Source organism: Megalobrama amblycephala, linkage group LG14 (assembly GCF_018812025.1).
Source record: "Megalobrama amblycephala isolate DHTTF-2021 linkage group LG14, ASM1881202v1, whole genome shotgun sequence".
In the NCBI taxonomy this organism is placed as follows: domain Eukaryota; kingdom Metazoa; phylum Chordata; class Actinopteri; order Cypriniformes; family Xenocyprididae; genus Megalobrama; species Megalobrama amblycephala.
The window spans coordinates 46,640,740-46,661,833 of NC_063057.1; the positions used below are offsets into that span (position 1 = coordinate 46,640,740).

The following is a 21,094-nucleotide window of genomic DNA, read 5'->3' on the forward strand; positions in this document are numbered from 1 at the left end:
GAGAAACAACTTTTGTTTTGTCGAGATCACAAGAAAATTAAGTCGTGATCACGTGAAAACAACTTATCTCGAGATCATGAGAAAATTAAGTTGTAATAACAAGAAAACAAGAAACAAACAAACAAAAAAACGGTCCGCTAATCGTAAGTCAGAAAAAATTACAACTGGAAAAAAAATCAGAGGTGTCTCAAATGCAGCATTAGTTGCAGGAATTGCTGTCCAAGGTGCTGAAATAAAAAAAACTGTGAACTTTACCAGAAACCAAGGGTTGTTTTTGTTTTCTTGTTACAAAAATATTTCTGAGGCATAAAACACCTGCAGACAGAAACAATCTCATTATGCCAACCTGAGTGGGAGCACATGCAGAAACTAATAAATTAATTTTTCATCAAAAGATATTTATTTTATGAAAAAATGAGTGGAAAAGTGTAGAATTGAAAAATGTGAAGTGTTTGTCATGTTCTGACAATAAAGAGTTTCAAACCACAATTAATGGTCTGGGGCCATATTCACGAAACATTTTATCTTATCACTAAGAGTTCTCCTAAATAGCTGTAAAAGTTGTTAGGTAGAGTTTCCTCTTTAAACCTATTCGCAAAGCTGCTGAGACAAACTTTTATCAAGGTGTCATGTTGCCATATTCAAATAAAAATTTTAAAATGTAGGCCAAGTGTCAGTAATTAAACAAGTACATGTTCAGCTAATTGCCAGCCTCCACATGTCTACATTTCGAGAGATTGCACAATTTAAGTGACAGGAGGAGCACATTCAAGTAATCTCTCCAATCTGCTCGAGAGGATTGAGGCATATTTACCCACAGCCAACTTAACAGTTACTTCACCAGTTTTCTGCATCCCTCTGTCACTATTGGTTGGTTCCAATTCCCAGCCGGGGACACGGGCTAAATTCTGAGCTCAGTTATGCAAAGTTTTATAAAAGACGTCCCAGGTGTAAACGGGAATGAGTCTGCCTCATCTACTTGTGATCCGATCGACCAACACGCAGCTGTAAACAGGGCCTTGGATGATTGTAATTTTAGACAACTTCATATCTATTTGCAAATATTTTTAGACTCAAGTGAACATTTTATGTCCACTTTTTATTTTTTATGTTTATATTAGAAAATATATACTCACTCTTGTTTCAATACTAACACATGTATGAACTAGATTTTTTAACATGTAAACCACATGTGTCATTATTTGCATTTGAATACAAGTATGGTTTCTGAACCCAAACATTACAGTTTTGTCTTTTAGACAAAATCTCACAATCTTTCATTGGTAGTTCTTAATATTATTATATGTGTGTTTTTCTGTGAACGTTTTAAGACAGAGCAGCGTGTTGACGGGACTTTTATTTTGGTCGGGTGGTTTGGCATCATAAGGCTGCGCCACGCTCCTGCGTCTGTTGTGAGTCGACTGAAAAAAGGTTTGTGTTTTAAGCATTTAAGGCGTTTGAATCAACGCAAATCGATTTATAGTTTTTAAAAGCAATGTAAAAGAATGGCTTATTATTGAATGTATTGATGAGGTGCTTTGTCTAACATTAAGGAATGTTACATTTTGTGAGTATCTTTACATTAGTTTCAGAGAAGGTGCGTCTCATTTCGTTCCCTATATCGTGAATCATAAACACGCACTGGCAAGTTGACTGTTGACTGTTTCGAAACCCTGGAATCAATGCACGCTGACGACACCTGCTTGTGAAAACCATAGACATAACTGTCTTATTATTGGGAGGTGATAGGGTCTGCTCTAGCCTCTTACCATTGGAAAAAACCTATAAATCTTTATATTTTGCTTGCCTTCATTCATTAAAAAGCATTATATAATTATTAGTCATACACAGCAGTCATAAATCATTACAATTCAAGTGTAATTTATTTGTTGAAACCTGGAAGCCACAGAGAGAACACATCATCATCATTATTATTATTTTTTCATTAAACAACAATATAATACAACATTATAATTAAATTACTAATTTTCTCTATTCATTAAAATGCATAATATCAGCATAGCAGCCATAGTCATTCAAGTCGTATTATAGTCGGTAAAACCTGAAAGCCAAAGAAAGAAAACATTGATATTGTTTATTGTCCTTAGAAAATATACAATATCACTAAATGTTACACAACACCTATTATTAATTACTACTACACATTTGCTAGTGGTGGTGGTAATGCTGTAAATGTGTCAAACCTGTCGTGACATTCCCTTCTCTGCCATCTCTTAAAAATAACATTTTTATCAATGTAAAATCTGCACATAGTTCCGGACGAAAGTATCGATTAATGTAAAACATGTTGAAGATTAGCAGACCGGCTGTCTATTTATTAAATGACCTATTTCCTCACAAAAGCTGTTGGTATAAAAAACTGCCTCTTATCTTCTTCCCTGCATTAGCGTTAACCATTACGCCTTTTAGCTAAAGGTTGCAGACTTGCATTTCTGTGGCTTTGTAATAACATATAAACGCCTCATTGGCTGCTTTGGACCGTTGCTGCAATACATCACTGAGTTTGCCATACTGGACCCCAGTCTGACTGCTCTTTTAACAAATTTAAGCATACAAGGAGCTGGGGTTTTTCTGGGCAAAAAGCACAATAACTGAAACAGGAAGACAGGGCGGGACATATTGAACAGCTCCTCCCATTAAAAATTGCCAATAGTGTTTTGTTTACATCACAGCTCGGCCAGAGCCGTTGAGCTTGGTAAAGCTGCAGTTTCTTCCTAATCTCTATCCGTTTCTCCTCCTGATCTTCTCTGTATCTTTAAAATATATCATTCAGTGCAGAATTAAAATGGGTCATGGCATCTGATCTATTATACTCGATTGCCACACTACTGGATCCAGCATACAAAAACGGGTATATGGGGGTAAACGGGTATAAAATATAAGTACAATGTTAAAACATGTATGTATACAATATGTGCATTGTATCAAATTATTAATTTAAATGTAATTAGTTAAGGCCACCTAATATAAAGTGGGACTGTATTTTTTTATTGCTCCAGGTACTTCAGAAATACAGAAACCTCAAGACATGCAAAGGATGTATTGCAGATAGAGATGTTCAATGATAATCGTGATTATATATGTGTGTTTGTTCTGTGTGTAATTGTATATACATAAAATGTAAATATGTAAATAAATACACATTCATGTATGTATTTAAGAAAAATATCTTATATGTATATAAAATATTTATTTTTATATAATATCAATATATAAAAATATAAATATATGTATATTTATACATATATATTTCTTAACCCCTTAACTGTCACCCCCCTTTTTGGGGATACATGTGACAATGCACTATACAAACTTAAACAGCTGTAATTCATGCACACTTTGGAATATAAACATAAGGTTGGTCTCTTTTGAAAGAAGACACTTAGAAGACTATTGCTGTATTAGAATAATTAAAAAAAAATCTTTTTTGTTTAAAAGTTATTGAATTTAAGTTTAAGTTAAAATCTTTGTTTTATTCTAATTTATATATTTTAAAAAATGTGTTTCAGCCTAAAAATGCTAAAAAGTAAAACCCATAAGTCTAATCAAGTTGTTTCAAATTTCATCTTGATATCTAAAAAAAAGTTTTTTGTTTTTGCTTCTATAAGACAAAAGGCCACTAGGAGTCACCAAAGCTCCTTTTGTGACCCCTAAAGCCCCGGGTATACTTCACTTTCTGTGCCCGGACGTGTCACGTGCGCAGTCGCGTCCGCGCGTCTTTCAAAGTATACTAAACCAAGGATGCGCGCAGATGACAGGGTTTGACAAGTGCAGTGCAGTTTTTTCTATACTAATACCAGACAACCGGACATTCACTAGGCAGGATCGGAGAAGAAAAATAGTGCAGCCACCACTGCAGCATAGCTCAGAAGATACACCAAGAGAACAGGAATCAAAAACAATGGAGAAGGCATGCTTTTGAGTTTTCTCGTCTTATTTTTGAATCGTTCTTTACACACTCTTCTTCGATGACTGCACGTGCTCAGTGCGTACTGTGCGTATTGCCACCTATAGTGGACTCTTCTTTCCTGTTTGCGCATGCACTGTTGTTTGCGCATGCACTGTTGCATGCGCACCATCCGCGCATTTGCGCTGCGCGCGGACGGGGTGTGCGGCCAGCCGCGAGCCCTCCGCATGATGAAAATTACGTCACGCGGATGGTGCACAAACGCGGACGGCTGAAGTATACCTGGGGCTTAAAAGTCATTTAGTTACTTGAACTGACATCTGAGCATTCCAATCTGTAAGCTCCAGAACCAGGGCTTCACAGAACTCTCTTTGTGTTATGGGTTTTTGGTTCTGTGCTACAGCTATCCGCTGATGAATGATGAACGCATTCAGTACAGCAATATCGATGAAGTGGTAGAACAGGGCACGGTCCCACTTCCTGGTCTTTCGCAGAATGGTGTAATAGCTGATGAGGGCATCGGAGTGATCAACTCCTCCCATGTTCCTGTGTGGAAAATAATAAGGATATGTTTCAAATCTAAAGTAAAACATAACCAAGTAAATAAAATATGAACATATCTACAATTTTATTTATTCAACATCACTGAATAAATTTAACTCACTTGTTGTAGTCAGCCACTGCAGCAGGTATAGGAACAGTAAGCTCCGTCCATTCCCCACTTCTCGCCCTCATCCTCCTCTGTACCGTGCGGTCTCTATTTGCTGAATGGAAGGAGGAGCACATGAGCACCTCCCTGGTGTCCTTCCATTCAAGCTTGTCATTGCAAATCCATCTCATACTACCACGGGGAGCATTTCGGGGCAGTCTGTTGTCAGTGGCTTGCGGGAAGCCCACCCGGTTGCTGTGAATTGTCCCACAGACCCAGATGGAGGAGGTCTCGGAACAGTGTTGGGCTGGTGTAGAAATTGTCCACATAAGGCTTGTAGCCTGTTCCTAACATTTTCTCATCTACCAGCGCCATCTCCGATTCATAGCTGAGTCCTTTAGTTTGCTCTGCTTGTGCCACAGGGGATTTGCCTTCATAGATAAAAAAAAAATCCCATGTGTAGCCATATGTGGAATCAGCTAAAACAAAAAGTTTGTACCCCCATTTTGTTCTCCATCATGTATTGTTTTAGCACAATCCTCGCCTTTGATGCCACCATCCATTCGTCTATTGCAATGTTCTGATGAGGATGGAAGAAGGTCTTGCAGGCATCACGTATATGCTGATAGACCGGCTTCAGTTTGCCAAGGCGATCATAAGCCGGGGTTCCTTTTTTCTTTCATGTTCTCAGCATCCTTTTTTGGATCACTAAGATGCAGTGCCGATGATATTGCGTGAAATTTCCTACCTGAAATTACACTTGCTGGAAAGCCTATTCTAAAGAGTCTGTACCCATTCCAGTAATCCGTCAGAGCAGGTACTTTTACCAGACACATGTAAATTACTACCGACAGGTAGGAGTGTAGATCCTTTACGGACATGTCCTGCCATGGCTTCCTTGAAGCATCTTGATTTTTTGCTGCATAAGCATTAGAATTTTGAATAATCGTCTGGCATACTGAGGATGAAAGATACAGTTGAAAGAGTTCTAGAGCAGGGGTTCCCAAACTTTTCAGCCCACGACCCCCAAAATAACGGTGCCAGTGACTCATGACCCCCACTATCATCAGAGGTGGTTAAAGTATAAAAATCTTTTCGCACAAGTAGGTAGTGCCAAACGGCATCAGTACATCCATAGCGGCCTTGGACAGCTGTGGGTATTACTGAAATCCAAAACTTAGCCAGCGTCTTGGAATTAAACGCTGTCTTTAAGGTTCGGTCCCTTGACAGTTGCAACCAATGCGTACTCCATGTCGGATGTCAGATGATTTGCCCTTGTTACAGTGAATGGTGATCATATCCAGTCAAATTGTTCTGGAGCTGTTTCTTCTGGGAAATACCTGTTAAAGTGTTCCAGGAGGGCTTGAAGGTGGGTAGTGATAGACTTCTTCACTATGTTAACACATCATTTTCCTCTATGAATTCGTCCAGCTCAGAAAACATCAATCCTACCCATTTCAACTTGCTTTCACGTTCCCTCAAGCGAGGTGCAAAACAGAATTCCTCGTTATGTTTCCCCTCAAAACTTTTTCTCACGAATACAAGAAGCTGGGGAGAGTTTGATACATCTGTGGATTCATCTAACTGTAAAGCATATTTCCCTTTATTCACTCTGTCCACCAGCTGACACTTTATGTCCTGGGCCATGTCGGAGATGCGCTGGGCAATAGTCCCATTAGACAGAGGCACGGCTTCTAGCGCACGGGCCAGTTTATCCCCATGCATAGCCCGACTTATAGCTAAAGCAGCAGGTTTGATAAGGGTTTCCCCGAACATGTGTGGCTTTTTTGCCTGTGCAATTAAATATGCCACCTCAAATGACGCCTGTTGAGCTTTGGCAGGGATTGTTGTCTGTTTAGTTAGGACTTTCTTTTGGCCTTGCAACTCTCGCTCCTTTCGTTGGAAAAAAACTACTGGTTTAACAGCAAGAGAGGGGTGCTTGGTTTTCAAGTCCCGCAGCATTTTTACAGGTTTTAGGCTTTCATGTGCAAGCACCTCAGTGCACACTACGCATTGGGGATGTTGTACTCATGTGACACATGTGAAACCATACTGGATAAATTTGTCTCTATACTTTCTACACTTGGAGAAAGGCTGATCCGACTGCTGAAGGATGTCCTTTTTATGCACACACCCTCCTCTTTTTGTACCTGAGGTTGATGACATTTCTGACGGTGGTGCTTCTCCGCTCTCATCTGCTGGCCTCCCAGCGTTGTCTTTGGTCGATATTAACCAACGTTTCATATCGACAAAAATAGGTTGATATCCTAAGATTAAAACAAAAATTACCTACGTGCACATGTTGGAATGTTTAGCATGGTGAGAATTGACCTGCTGCAAATGATGCTGTTGCTAATCTGTCGTAATAATAACCTGAGGAGTCACGGTCGAGGGGGAGAAAAATCAAAAGGCCTTTTTTAATTTGCATTGTTTTTATTTTTAGTTTAACCACTATTTTTAGCATTTTTACAATTATGGATAAAATATGCTATTTCTAATCATTTATTTTTTTTCTTTCTTTCTTTTTTTTTTTTTCTGGAAATCATCAGGTGACCCACCCCCACTTTGGGAACCACTGTTCTAGAGCACTGTATGACTCCATAGGTATCAGCTGAGGGTCTGGATTTCTAGCTGGTCGAAACACTGAGTATGTTTACATGGACAACAATGTTCCGATATTAACACGATTAAGAGAATACTCTGATTAAGAAACTACCATGTAAACAGTGATTTTTTGATTACCTTAATCCGGTTAAAGTCATACTCGAAGTGAACACAAATTGAATTAAGACAGGTGGAGTATTCCTATTTTAGTCGCATTATTGGGGTGCATTATAGACATGTATACACCTTAATCACGCTATCAACGTCATGTGGGAGTTTTCACCGCATTTTGCTAAGGACACATAATACACACACACGGCAGTGGTCAACCGTTTGACGGCAAACAAGAGAGCAAGCTGAAGCTTCAAGCAAGAAGCCACAAATCAAATTCCTCTCACCTCTCATCCAGTACCTCTGAGATTGTCACGGTGCATGAATGAAATGTTGCCGAATTAAAGTGCATAGGAGGCCTGTTGCTGGAGAATTTGTATCCACCGTCTTCTATTTACAGAGCCCCACACATGAGAGGGAAAATAAATAGTAGGCTAAACGATTTACTAATTCATTCCCTCCATTTACTAAATTGTGCGCACGATTACTAATTTATTCCCTTGATTTATAAATCATGCACATGGTTTATAAATCAAAGGAAAGAAATAGTAATTGTGCGCACAATTTATTTATTTTTTCTTGCATGTCATATGCGGGGCTCCGTATCTATTTGCACATATAGCATGTCAAATAATTTACTGCACTAGAAGCTTTCGTAAAATTAAGAATGAAACAGACAAAACTGTGTATGGTACCATAACAAAGACGAACTGTGTGGTGATATGTTAAATTCTGTAGAGAACGTCGGAGGGCGCGTTGTGGGGATGTAATGATGTTTTCCATTAATCGATGTTCTATAACATGTAAAACGGGAACATGAAAGAAATATTCTAAAAGCAACTCATGTAAACACCTTAATCATAATATTGTCTTGTTCAGAATAAGGTCAATAATTAGATTACTGCTGTCCATGTAAATATAGTCACTGTCACCAGTGGCGGAATGTCCGGTTCATCTTTCTGAGATGGCAGAAAAACAACAGATCGTGACTGTCTCCCTCTTCCTCTGTCTCTCCCTCTGCTTGGCCCTCTTCCTCTCCCTCTTTCTCTCCTTCTTCCTCTCCCTCTCTCGCTCCCATTTTCTCTCCCTCTGCTTTGCCTTGTAATTCTGCCTCTCCCTCTGTCTTCATCTCTGAATCCACTGAAAGTTGCAGCTGAAGTAGCTGAAGAGGTTGAGGGTTGAGGTCTGTCATCATCCTTGTCTTCATCATCTGAATAATACAAATCAACAAAATAGTCTGAACTGAACTATAGTATAAAACTAATATACAACAATGTAGTACAACCTGAATATAGTATCAAACTAGTATTGTACACACAATATAGTACAAACTGAATATAGTACAAAACTAATATAAAACATAATACATGTAATGCATAATTCAATGCATCATACATCTAAATATATAATTATCACATAATTATGGCACTGTAAGAAAAAATGATGAGGACGTTGAAGATCTCGATGAAGAAGTTTATTGCAGCTTAGCAGTGACAAAGTACAAGTAGCACCTTGGGTTCATCGGAGTCGGAATGAACCCAGAACATCCAAATCTCAAAACTTTTATCCTGTTACAGTTCACCACTCTTCATGTAAATGTAGTTTCTCATGTTTTACCAGCTGTGGTCTGTATGTTAATGAAGTTGTGACACCTCATTGTCTGAGATGGTTCTCTGTGTCCCACACCCATACCCATTCTACAATTGATTACCATTTGCTCAGGATTTGATCAACCAAATGGTACATAAACAATATACCAGTTGACTTTCTTCTTCTCTATGATAATTAAGCCATTTTGGGGATGAGCTTATTCTAAAATATACTTTGGAGTGGAATCTGGGTCGAGGCAGACTACAATTTCTTACAGCACATTTGCACATATATCATTCAAATTAGTAAAGGTTGTATAAAAGAACAAATATGCATAAACTCACCGATCTAGGGCTGAATTTCTTCAGGCAGAAGCATGTCTGGCTCATCATCGCTTGATGGATGATTTTGTTCATCGTCACTCTTGCAAAGTTCCTCAACAACTTCTAACAGTGTATAATGCCTTTTAGGCCATCGTGGATCCGTCTTGTGAATGTGAGGTGAAAAAGACAATGTAGTCTGTGTCTTCTGGCTTTCTACTCTGCATATTTACAAACATTCACCAGGTTTTCCAAACAGACCGCTGAGCGTGATTGGCACGTGTTTGCAATCAGCCATAAACATGTTTTCTATTGGATAAAGCCTATCTTGTCATGAGAGTTCAAAGAGATCATTGGTCAACTGAGATGCTGAAATTGAAGGAGCCCTAGTGACAGCTTTGGCTGCTCTTTTTGGCTATTGAAACTGTCTTGCCTTGCTGTTATTTGACATAACTTTGTGAAGGCAGGCTCAAAGACTCTACCAACACAGCAATTAGTATAATATTGCAAAACCACTAAAAAAATTACATTTTATTAGAACAACATTATAATGCTCATTCAAGACAGTATATATGAAATATGAATATATAGATAGATATTATGTATGTGTACAATATTATTTTATCCATATTTCTGGACAAAATACTAGAATTGATGTTTTATTATGAACCTTCAGTGTGAAAAATAAGTTTGAATAATTGAAAGTGTGTGTATCAACTTTTTGTATTAAAGGTTACAACTGCTGTTATGTAGATTTTTTTGAGGTGCACTCTTGTCATAAATTACTCAATTCAATTCAAATTTGCTTTATTGGCATGACACAGTATTGCCAAAGCACTGGCCATTACATAAGCAATGAACAAATAATGATTATATAATGCATAAACAAAACTAGAATAAACACATAAATATATATACATTTTATTTATACAAGAAAAAACAACAACCAAAAAAACAAAACCTAAAAATTATACATACATTTAGACGTTAAGAATATTTCTGATTCTAGTTTTGTCCACTGGCTGCTGACTCTCTTCGATTATGGCAAGCTGTTATGTATTTTGCTGTTGTTTCAATTAAGTTGGAGTTTTCTCCCAGAATATGATTTATTTTTTCTGTATTTGATAATGCCATAAAATTTGGTTCTAGTAGTTGGATTTTAGTGAAATAGTCAGATCGAATGTTGAGATAGTGATCACAGTGCAGCAGGAAGTGTTCCTGTCTCCACCTTTCTCTGAGAGCACAGTGAACACTCTGCTCTCGCAGCCGCCATCTCTGCCCGTGCCGTCCTCTCTCTACAGCTAGGCTATGATCACTCAGCCTGTATCTGGTTAGGGTCTTTCTCACTTTATGTTCTTTAACACAGCTCAGATATTCTGCTGGGTTGTAGTCTCTTTTTAGTTGTAAATAGAGTTCCATCTTCTTTTGTAATTTAGTGGCATCTTTCCAATAGTTGATGTAATTTTGTTTTTGTAACTGAACAATTTGGTTGGGCCGGATTGTGCTGTGTAGGTTTGGCTGTAGTTTCAACACCAGCTGTGATAGGGCACTCCTGATCAGGTTCTGCTCCTGACACTGCAGAGCTTCTGCCTGGTATGAGCTCGGATCACTGTTTTTAAGGTGCTGGTAGAATTTCAGAGCTTTTTTTTGGATATCAATAAAGGGTATTTTATTGACAGCTCTGCATGAGTTGTTTGGTGTCGCTCTGTTTACTTTTAAGATGCTTTTACAAATTTGAGTATGCAGAGTTTCAATTTCTTCTTGATCCCATTTTGAAAAATCTTGGGGTTTTAGGGGTCCCCATACCTCACTGCTATGTAGAGCAATTGGTCCAATTATTGCTTTTAGGATTTTCAGCCAGGTTTGAACTGGAATTTCATGTGGAATTGTATTTTTAATCATGTAGAAGACTCTCATTGCTTTTACTCTCAGCTCTTTCACAGCCAGATTGAAGTTCCCTGTTGAACTCAGTTTTAGACCCAGATAGGTGTATTCGTAGGCATGTTGGAGGACCTGGTTTCCTGCTCTAAAGGTGTATCTATTTTCCCTACACCTGGATCTGTTTTGAAAAATCATTATTTTGGTTTTTGCTCTATTACTGTTATTATGTAATTTTTATCATAAAAAAATGGACAAATATCTATTCAGGTGTCTTAGACCTTTCCAACGATATATAGTTTGTCATGATTACATTAGGATTTAATTGAAATAAAGTGAAGTAAACTTTTAACAGTTAAGGGGTTAAATATATACATGTATGTGTGTGTATTTATATATATCACGATTATTGTTGAACAGCCCTAATTGCAGAAGTCAAGAAGATGGAAGACATTTTAAGCTGGAAAACATTAGAAACCAGAAAGCCAGCAGAGGCGACCTCTTCAGAATCAGCAGCCTTAGAGCCAACAAGGAAGAGTAGACTTTCAAGCGTTTCTGATGAAATCCTGGAAGAAAACACTGATGATGAACCTGATCCAGAGTCAACCACCACAAGGGAGCACTTGTGTGCATACCTGCATCAGTGAGCCAATTATTTAGCGTTCAGACGATCTTCAACACATTATTATTGATGAAAAGAGGAGCAGGCTGACAACTAAGAAGGCTAAAATGCTAATCTTTTTAAAGAAGTTGCCCCTCATGTTCAGTGAACAAACTTAATTCACATAAGGACTGTAAAAGAGATGAACCAGTGGTTGTGACTAGGGCTGGAACGACGCATTGATGAAATCTATTACGTAAATTAGTCGATTTGCGTGTAATGTGTTGATTCGTTTTATGTTCCCCAATGATGGTGGCTCCCGGGTATGCTGAAAATTAGCTGTTATTATAAAAATATTGAGCTCGATCTAAAGTGTGGAAATTACTGAGACCAAATAAAATGGTGCTCTGTACACTCTGTAAAACCGAAATGGCAAAACACAACAGCACAACTTCAGTGCAGGAGCATCTGAAAAGAAAGAAAGCGTCCCAGGGACTCTCTTACCTCAAAATGACCTCAAAGTATTTGGACTATTAAAGTGAAATTTTACATAGCACTAGAATACGGTTTTCAGTCTCATATTTTGAAGTTAACACGGCTAGGCTTATACAGCATTCAGTTTTTTTTTACGAGCTGCCATGGGTGCGAGGCTGCAAGATGCGTGGCTCAAACGTACTCTGTGCAACTGGTTACAAAGCATTTAACACTGTTGTTGGTTCTTTAAAACATCTAATGGATGAACGCACACCTCAAATGGACTCATTTATTTAATTATGCACTGTCAATCATGGTAAAACTTTATGGTTTGTCATATCTGACAGTGTCGCTATAGTTACTTAGATGGTTAATTAAAATGCAGCTGTCACTCCAGCTGTCTGATCATAGCTGAATGAACATGTTCAAGTAGCTACTTTAATCTCCTGACTCAACAAAACATTTCCGGATTCACACTTATAAGCAGTTGATGCTGTAAATCCCAAAAGGTGACTGAACAAAGTAAAACGAAATAAATACCTAAAGTAAAACAAAGTAAATACCTTTACTAACTAGGCCTACATTGCATAAACCTTTTTGTGATAACATCATTAGGTAAAAGTTCATACATAGATTAGTTACAGTTATTATTTAATGGTAATTTATTGTTAAATTAACCAAACAAAAAAAAAAAAATCAATAGATTAACCAGGATGGAAAAAATAATTTTAAGAATAATCGATTGAAAAAACAATCATTTTTTTATTCCAGCCATAGTTGTGATGATTTTAATGCTAACAGTTTTTTGGAAATGTCTTATGTTAAGGAAAAACTTGAACAAAATATTGGTTTACATTGCAGACATTTTTATGCTGGAATTGTATTTTTTATATGGCTGCCCCCTAATAGTCGACTAAATGTTAATCAAAGAGAAGAAGCTTAGTCGACCAAAAATATATTAGTCAGTTAGTCGCGGGAAAAAGAGTTTGAAGATGAGTTTATTAATAATTAAAATGACCTTGTATTTTTTCCCCGACACATTCATAATCATTACTTTTGTCAGTGTTTTGTGGCAAGCTTTATGAGTGCGATTGAGCGCTGAATAGGCTATATATTATGCTTATTTATTAAAGGCTCATTATGGTTAGTATCCACCCCCCAGCATATAATTAAATTAATATACTGTATATGTCAGATTTGTCGACTAATGGCTTAAATGACAACGACTAGTTGACCAGAAAAATCTCTAGTCATGGGCATCCCTAATTTTTTCAATAGTATACTGTGGTTTTACATGCATTTTAACCCCAGAGGTTACATGTGAAAGAAACCTTAGAACTGTACTGTAATTTTTTTCCCTCAGTGCAGATAACTTGATATTAGGTGTAGAAACCTACATTTGTGAGTGACTTAAGATGTTATGTCTACAGTACTGTGTGTCACTGTACATTTTATAAGATGCTATTTTGTTTGTTATAATTATTTAGTTAATTTGTGGTCTACATTTCAACTTATTTTTGCTATGTCATATAGGTTACATTAAGTGTTGAGTTATATCCAGAATTTTACACTGGAATTATTATTCCTTTTGTCATTCTTAATACTCAGATTTAAATTGTTGCATTGAGTTTCACTTTAAATTTCATTTTCAATGGTTCTGACCAATCAAAAATGCTGCTAAAAGCTCTGTTTGAGAAAAAGTCAAAATAAAAAGTAGTAGCATTGCATAACTGATTCATGTTGTGGTCTATGTATGTTTTCCTTTAGGAAAGTAGAATATTTGTTTCACAATTTAAGCATAATGTTTAGATGGTTAGGTTAAGCAAAGGGCATCCAAACAAATGCATTATTAACAGCTTAGTTGTTTAAAAAGGGAGAAAAGATGGTATCGGATTAGTATCGATGTGGACAAATACTCAAGTTTGCAGTATTGTTATCGGTATCGGACATAAAAAAATTGAATAAAGCCATCCCTACTAATTAGGCCATTTAAGGGCATTAAAGTCATTTGAAAATGAAATCTCTGACCCCCACTCACTAAACTAAGGAACTGATTGAGACACACCCAGGGATTTAGTTGGGATTTATTTTTCTTTCTGTTAATTATTCTCATCTTAAACAGGACAGAGTGTCCAAAACTCCTGAACATATGAAGCAGCTGAGATCCACGTGACATACTGTTAAAAAGATGGCATTTATTAAAGAGGAGAGTGAAGACATGAAGATTGAAGAAGTATTCAGCCTGAAACAAGAAGATACTGAGGAACAAACAGGTTGGTTTCATTCTCAAAGCTGAACTCTTAGCTGAATCTCTTATTTCCTTATTAAAATGTCAACCTCTACAGAAATTAATGACATTTTTGAAGAATGTCACGAGTGTCTTAATTAGGCATCTATGAGACTAATTATGAAATCAGAGTTGGAAAAAAAAAAATGACTTCATATTTTACATATATTTAAGGATAAAATCTTTTTCCAAAATAAGTTTTCTACATCTAACCTTTAACCTTATTTTTTTTAAGGGTTTCGTCATTTATAACTGACATTGTCCTATTAGGGTAAATTATTTTTGGCAAATTATCTGAAACTTCACACACATTCAAAGGCATTTTCATTATCTGAAAAGTAGTGAAAAGGTCTCAGTGTTTCAAAAAACATTAAAAAGCTTCTGCTACTATATTTTATTTGGAAGTAACGTGAAAATGTCAAAAACTTTTCACAAATTCAGATCCAACTTCACTGCCTGGAAAATAGTGCAACATCTTAGTGTTTCAAAAACATTAAAACAATCTTTAACCTTGCTTCTTTCTTGGAAGTTCAAATGATTGTAGAACAAGTGAAACAAAGACTCTTCTTTTTCTGTGTAGCCCACACACTCAACATGTAGCTTGATCTTGACCCGTTTAGTCATCATTTTTGGAGCATCCCTGCTTGTCGGTATAGTAATGTACCAAAATGCCTGACTTCCACAGCAATCTATAGCTATGTATGTTTCCATCACCCTCTTTTTATGTGTATTTTGAAGTATCACATCAGAAACAAGTGCTGGAAATGGCCAGTTAAAAAAAAAAAAAAAAGTGAATGAGTTAGTTGATCGGCGGTCTCTATAAAGGCCGATCTTATAAACCAATCTCATGCTGACAACGCATAAAGACGCACGCATGACGTGAGAGGTTTGGCATGGAACGTCACCATCTCAATCTCTGTCCAGCGCAGGTAAAATAATTATGATGCTAAAGGTGAGGTACAATTCACATTTCTTTTTAAAATAACTTACAAAGTAAGTCCCAAACCTGTAAGACCTGTTCATTTTCGGAAAACAAATGTAGATGTTTTTTGATGAAATCCGAGGGTTTCTGAAGCACACATAGGCAGCAATGTTATTGCACCCTTTGAGGTCCAGAAAGGTTGTAAAAACAATGTTAAAATAGTCAACGTGTCTACAGTGTAATAACCTTAATGTTATGAAGTGGCAAGAATACTTTTTGTGTGCAAAACCAAAACAAAAATAACTTTATTTAACAATTTGAACGGTTGTTAAACCGATGTCTTTCTGAACTTTTGAAGCATCAAAGTGGTAGTTGTGTAGCTGTCAATGAAGGGACAGAAAGCTGTCAGATTTAATCAAAAACATCTTGTTCTTGATCTTCATTTGATCTTCAGGTGGGTGAAGTGATATTCTTGGTGGGCTGGAGGTGTTCCGTTAACTAGGTGCCTTATCGTTTGGGAACTAGAAATGTTGTTGGTTTTAATGCTTTAAATGTGTAAATGTCTTTTGCTGTGCCATTATACAGGAGGTTAACTTGTATTTGTCTTTTTTCTGCCGTAGACCTGAGGCCATTGAAAGAGGAGAGTGAAGTACTGAATGAAATGAAAAATCATGATTTCATAACTGAAGAAATATCTTTTAGTGGCTCACAGACTGAAAAGTCTCAAAAAAGAGCTCAAAAGACAGGAGCTAGCAGTTTTTTCACCTGCTTTCAGTGTGGAAAGAGTTTCAGTCAACATGAAAACCTTAAAGTCCACATGAGACTTCACAATGGAGAAAAGCCTTTCACATGCCAACAGTGTGGAAAAAGTTTCACTGAAAAAGGAAACCTTAATGTTCACATGCGAATTCACACTGGTGAGAAGCCTTTTACCTGCCAACATTGTGGAAAGAGTTTCACTCAAAATGGAGCCCTTAAAAGCCACATGAGAACTCATACCGGAGAGAAGCCTTTCACCTGCAAACTGTGTGGAAAGAGTTTCACAACAGATATAAACTTTAGGTATCACATGAACATTCACACTGGAGAGAAGCCGTTCACATGTAATCATTGTGGAAAGAGTTTTGCACGTAAAATTAGCCTTAATAACCACATGAGAGTTCACTCAAGAGAGAACAGTTTTATATGTCATCGGTGTGGAATGAGTTTCCCTAACATAAAACGTCTTAATAGGCACGTAATAATTCACTCTGGTGAGAAGCCTTTCAAATGCCAGCTGTGTGAAAGGAGCTTCCGATTCAATAAATACCTGAAGACTCACATGAGAATGCACACCGGAGAGAAGCCTTTCACATGTGATCACTGTGGAAAGAGTTTCAGTCATAAAGTAAGCCTCAAGACTCACATGAGAATTCACACTGGAGAGAAGCCTTACACATGTGATCAGTGTGGAATGAATTTTACATATAAAGAATCATTTGATTCCCACATGAGAGTTCACACTGGAGAGAGCCCTTACACCTGCAAACTGTGTGGGAAGAGCTTCTCACAAAAAGGAAATCTTAAGTATCACATTAGAATTCACACTGGAGAGAAGCCTTTCACATGTGATCAGTGTGGAAAGAGTTTCAGACATAAAGTAACCCTTAATAACCACGTAAGAATTCATTCAAGAGAGAACCTATTTATATGTCATCAGTGTGGACAGAATTTCACAGACAGGAATGAGCTTAAGAGGCACGTAAGCACTCATATTGGAGAGAAGCCTTTCATGTGTCATCACTGTGGAAAGAGTTTCACACTTAAAGGAAACCTCAAGACTCACATGAGAGTTCACTCTAGAGAGAAGCCTTTCACCTGCCCTCAGTGTGGAAAGAGTTTCAGATTTAAAGGAAATCTTGACACTCACATGAGACTTCACACTGGGGAGAAGCCTTTTACATGTCTTCAGTGTGGAAGGAGTTTCACATATCAAAGAGACCTGAATTGTCATTTGCAAAGTCATTCTGGAAAGAAATTGCAGTGTTCTGAGTGTGACAAGAGGTTTAGAAAAAGGAGCAATTTTAAAAATCACCTGCTGCTTCATTCTGGAAGAAGGCTATTTAATTGTGATCAGTGTAATAAAAAATTTCTTTTGCCATCACACTTAGAGATACACCTGAAAAGTCATACATATGTGAGACGCTATTTGTGTTCTTTGTGTGGAAAGAGTTTTAAATGGCTCAGCAGTTTAAAATGGCACCAGAAAATACGTATCTGTGTAAAATTAAGGCTACGTTCAAACCGCAGCTGAATGTGGGCCAAATCTGATTTTTCTATCAAACATATTTGGTAAGGCTGTTCACGTGACATTTTAAATTTGGCCCATATCAGATTTTCATCTGAGGTCTGTTCTTAGTACCTCACTTAATACATCTAAGATGATTTGACAGATGCTAGATCTTCTAATCGTGATAACTGATCTCTGGCTAATTTGGTTCTTCAAATGAATTTGTGGAATTTATTAAAATATCAGGATTAAGTTGTCTGAGATTCTTGTGTTCCTTAAAATGGGCAGATGAATCGATACTCGAAACCACGATCAGAAATGCAGCGATTGGCTGGTGGCAAGACATCAACGTAATGACATCATATAATTAGAAAAGACACCTCATGAAAAACTCAACGAATTTCTGGACCTTTATAATGAAACAGCCAAGTGAATAAAATGACATTACAACATGCATGTTATAACAGATAAATGAAATGTGCCCTTTTTTTTTTTTTTTTTACGTGATTCCCAAATATATTTAGATTTGTAGTCATTACATTTTTATTTCAAAGTTGTAATTCGAAATTCATTTAATTTTTTCTTTGAAGCAGATTTGTTATGTGACAGCTTTAATTAAAGATTTAATTAAAAATTAAAGTCAACATCAAGTTATCTGCATCTCCTGTGCTGCATCAAGCCATTTCCGTAATAGCGTCACCATTCAAATTAATGCATGGCTCAGAATAACTGTACAGCTTGTGTGTAAGACTCCAGTACAATTGTAAAGCAATTATTCCATCACAAATAAATCTTTCAATGAGTAAAACTGATTGTGTCTATAGTATTTTAGACTACACAACATTATAATATTATTTTCAAATTAATTTGTAAATTATTATCATTTTAAATTATTGTCCCTATATAAGTACACTTGAAATAAATTTGCAGTGGCTGAGACAGATTTTAAGTATCAATTCCACTTCAGATGCAATGAAATCTAATCCTTTTTACATGAAATAAGCCTGCTCACGAGCAGGTTTAAGCTTACGGACCTGTTGCTATGACAGCATGTCCAGGATGAGCGTTGAAGAACCGAACAATCCAGGATCATGCCAAATCGTCAACAATCAAATCCAGCTAACCGAGTTAGCGATATACGAAGAACGGGCCCCTGATCAGGTGCTCCAGCAAAACTTGAGAGTGTCTTTTTTGTGTCCTTTAGTTCTTTATCCTTTGCCTCAAATATGGACCCTTTTCACTGACTTTGATGATCACTATACATTTATATCACTATACTTTATATTTTATTACGTTTGCATCCAAATACAAAAAACAGTTAACGCTGCCGCGAGGGTGTTTCTAATACAGCAGCAATGGAAGTGATGGTAAAATTTACATATTTCTCCCTTCTGACTGCAGTTATCAATCTTCTTTTTGAAAGTTGTGAAAACACTATTGTGGAGTTTTTCTTTTGCTATTTGAGCAAATGGGAACACAAAAAATATATTCAATGTAGTCTCTCATTCACCGCTATATGACGACTTCCGCTTTTTAGAAACCCGGAAATGTGAAAAGGGTCGATTTGATTAATACGGTGGAATCATAATATTAGATAAATGAACTTTTGTCTTACTGTGTAATAACACAATGTAAAGCTTATAAATAAAATATTGCACTGCATTATTTGATTGATCTTTAGTGAGAGAATGCACAGGTAAACATGTTGTTAAACAGGACATGAATGTGGCCAGTGTTTGGCTACGGGTGTCTCATTGCTAGTCCTGTCTGTCTGTCTAGTGTGCATATGATGGACACTTTACTATCCCATGAGGCCACGGGCGAGGATTTGTGAATAGCGGTGAAGCAACGCAACTAATGCTGTAGGTCACGTGATAAGGGCAACATGGCAAATGTAGTACACCCAGATTACATTAATATTACACACATTCATATTAGAAGATACTTTTTAAGCAGTTGTGAAGTAATTACTTGTTAAGAATAAGTATAGACTCAAGAGAGTATGCAATTTTGGATGCAGCCATAGAACACATAGGGCCCTGGGGCAAGCCCAAGGGCCCCCTTCATAGTAACCTGTTTTCTACCACAGAAATAATTAGTATTTTAAAAAAAAATCAAACCTCCATCACTCAGCAATCCAGTGAGTATATATTTAGTATTCCATTATAATATGAAGTATGAATATATAGTATATATTCCAGGCTACAACGCATTAAAAGCATAAATGCATTAACACCTGATGTGAGGTCAAAGCAAACAGGTTTCCAGAAACAGCAACAACTTTTGCGCATACAACTGCCTTAGGGAGTTTACTTTTAATAGTTTCATTATTAGGTCTTCTTTCTGGCCCTAGAAAAGGAGGATCATTAAGGCTGGACTGGGCATAAAATTTTGCGGTAACACTTTAGAATAATTGTCCGTTGTTAACAGGTAACTATGCAGGAAGTAGGGCTGTTCAACGATAACCGTGGTTATCGTGTACAAAATAAGAGTCTGTGTTTACGTAATATATGTGTGTTTGTTTTGTGTATAATTATTATGTATCTATAAATACACACACATACATGTATATATTTAAGAAATATAAGCATGTATGTATAAATATATAAATATTTATATTTTTATATATTTAAATTATATATAAATGTAAATATTTGTATAGAAATGTAAGATATTTTTCTTAAATATATACATGTTTGTGTGTATATTTATATATACATAATAATTATACACAAAACAAACACACATATATTACGTAAACACAGACTCTTATTTTGTACACGATAACCACGGTTATCGTTGAACAGCCCTAGCAGGAAGTAATAGGTAGTACTACATTAACACTGAACTTAATACTATTAACTAATATGGAAGCAAGATTAACTAAGCAGTAAGTAACAGCAAATTTACCACAAAGATAGTTCCTTATTAGGTATTCGATAATTACTAAATAAATATATTCTCATTGAGAACTACTTGTTAACTATGACCAATTAATAAAGAATAACTGATTAATTACTAATCACAAAAGTAACATGCCCTGAAAAGTGAACAATTGTCCTTTTTTTTACTCTTAACATGGTCATAACATTTCAGAAACTTGTGACTTAAATGGGTTCAATGTGGAAACTAATTATTATTATATCCCCCAAAATATGTTAGCTACAGGTTAGTTTGTACGTGTTGTTTATTTAAAACTTAAACATATGACATAAACTGACATGCTCATGATTGGAAATAGTTCACTATTATGAGCTCTGTTCAGTGTCAGTTAAATATGTCTCCAACTCCAAAAGACCTACGTTTAAGTAACAGTAGCCTGGGGAGGACTTCTCTTCAGGATATGAATATAAACATTGATGTTCTCTTGTCACAAACAATTTGTGTCCTTAATGAAGACATTGGCTGCATTTGTGTTGCATTTAGCACATAACCACATCTTCCAGATTACAATGTTTGTT

The 21,094-nt window shown here is 36.6% G+C and overlaps 1 protein-coding gene across 2 annotated transcripts; it reads left to right on the plus strand.

Moving 5' to 3' along the window:
- The first annotated feature begins 1,349 nt into the window (after positions 1-1,349).
- Positions 1,350-19,594, plus strand: LOC125245793 (gastrula zinc finger protein XlCGF57.1-like). Of its 2 annotated transcripts, none has more exons than XM_048156555.1 (3): positions 1,350-1,431; positions 14,278-14,428; positions 15,985-19,594. In XM_048156555.1, exons 2-3 carry the CDS (start codon positions 14,344-14,346, stop codon positions 17,655-17,657), a joined length of 1,758 nt encoding a protein of 585 aa, XP_048012512.1. In that variant the 5' UTR covers positions 1,350-1,431; positions 14,278-14,343; the 3' UTR covers positions 17,658-19,594. The 2 variants fall into 2 exon arrangements, with proteins under 2 accessions (XP_048012512.1, XP_048012511.1); XM_048156554.1 differs by lacking the exon at positions 1,350-1,431 and adding an exon at positions 1,454-11,723.
- Positions 19,595-21,094: the final 1,500 nt, after the last annotated feature.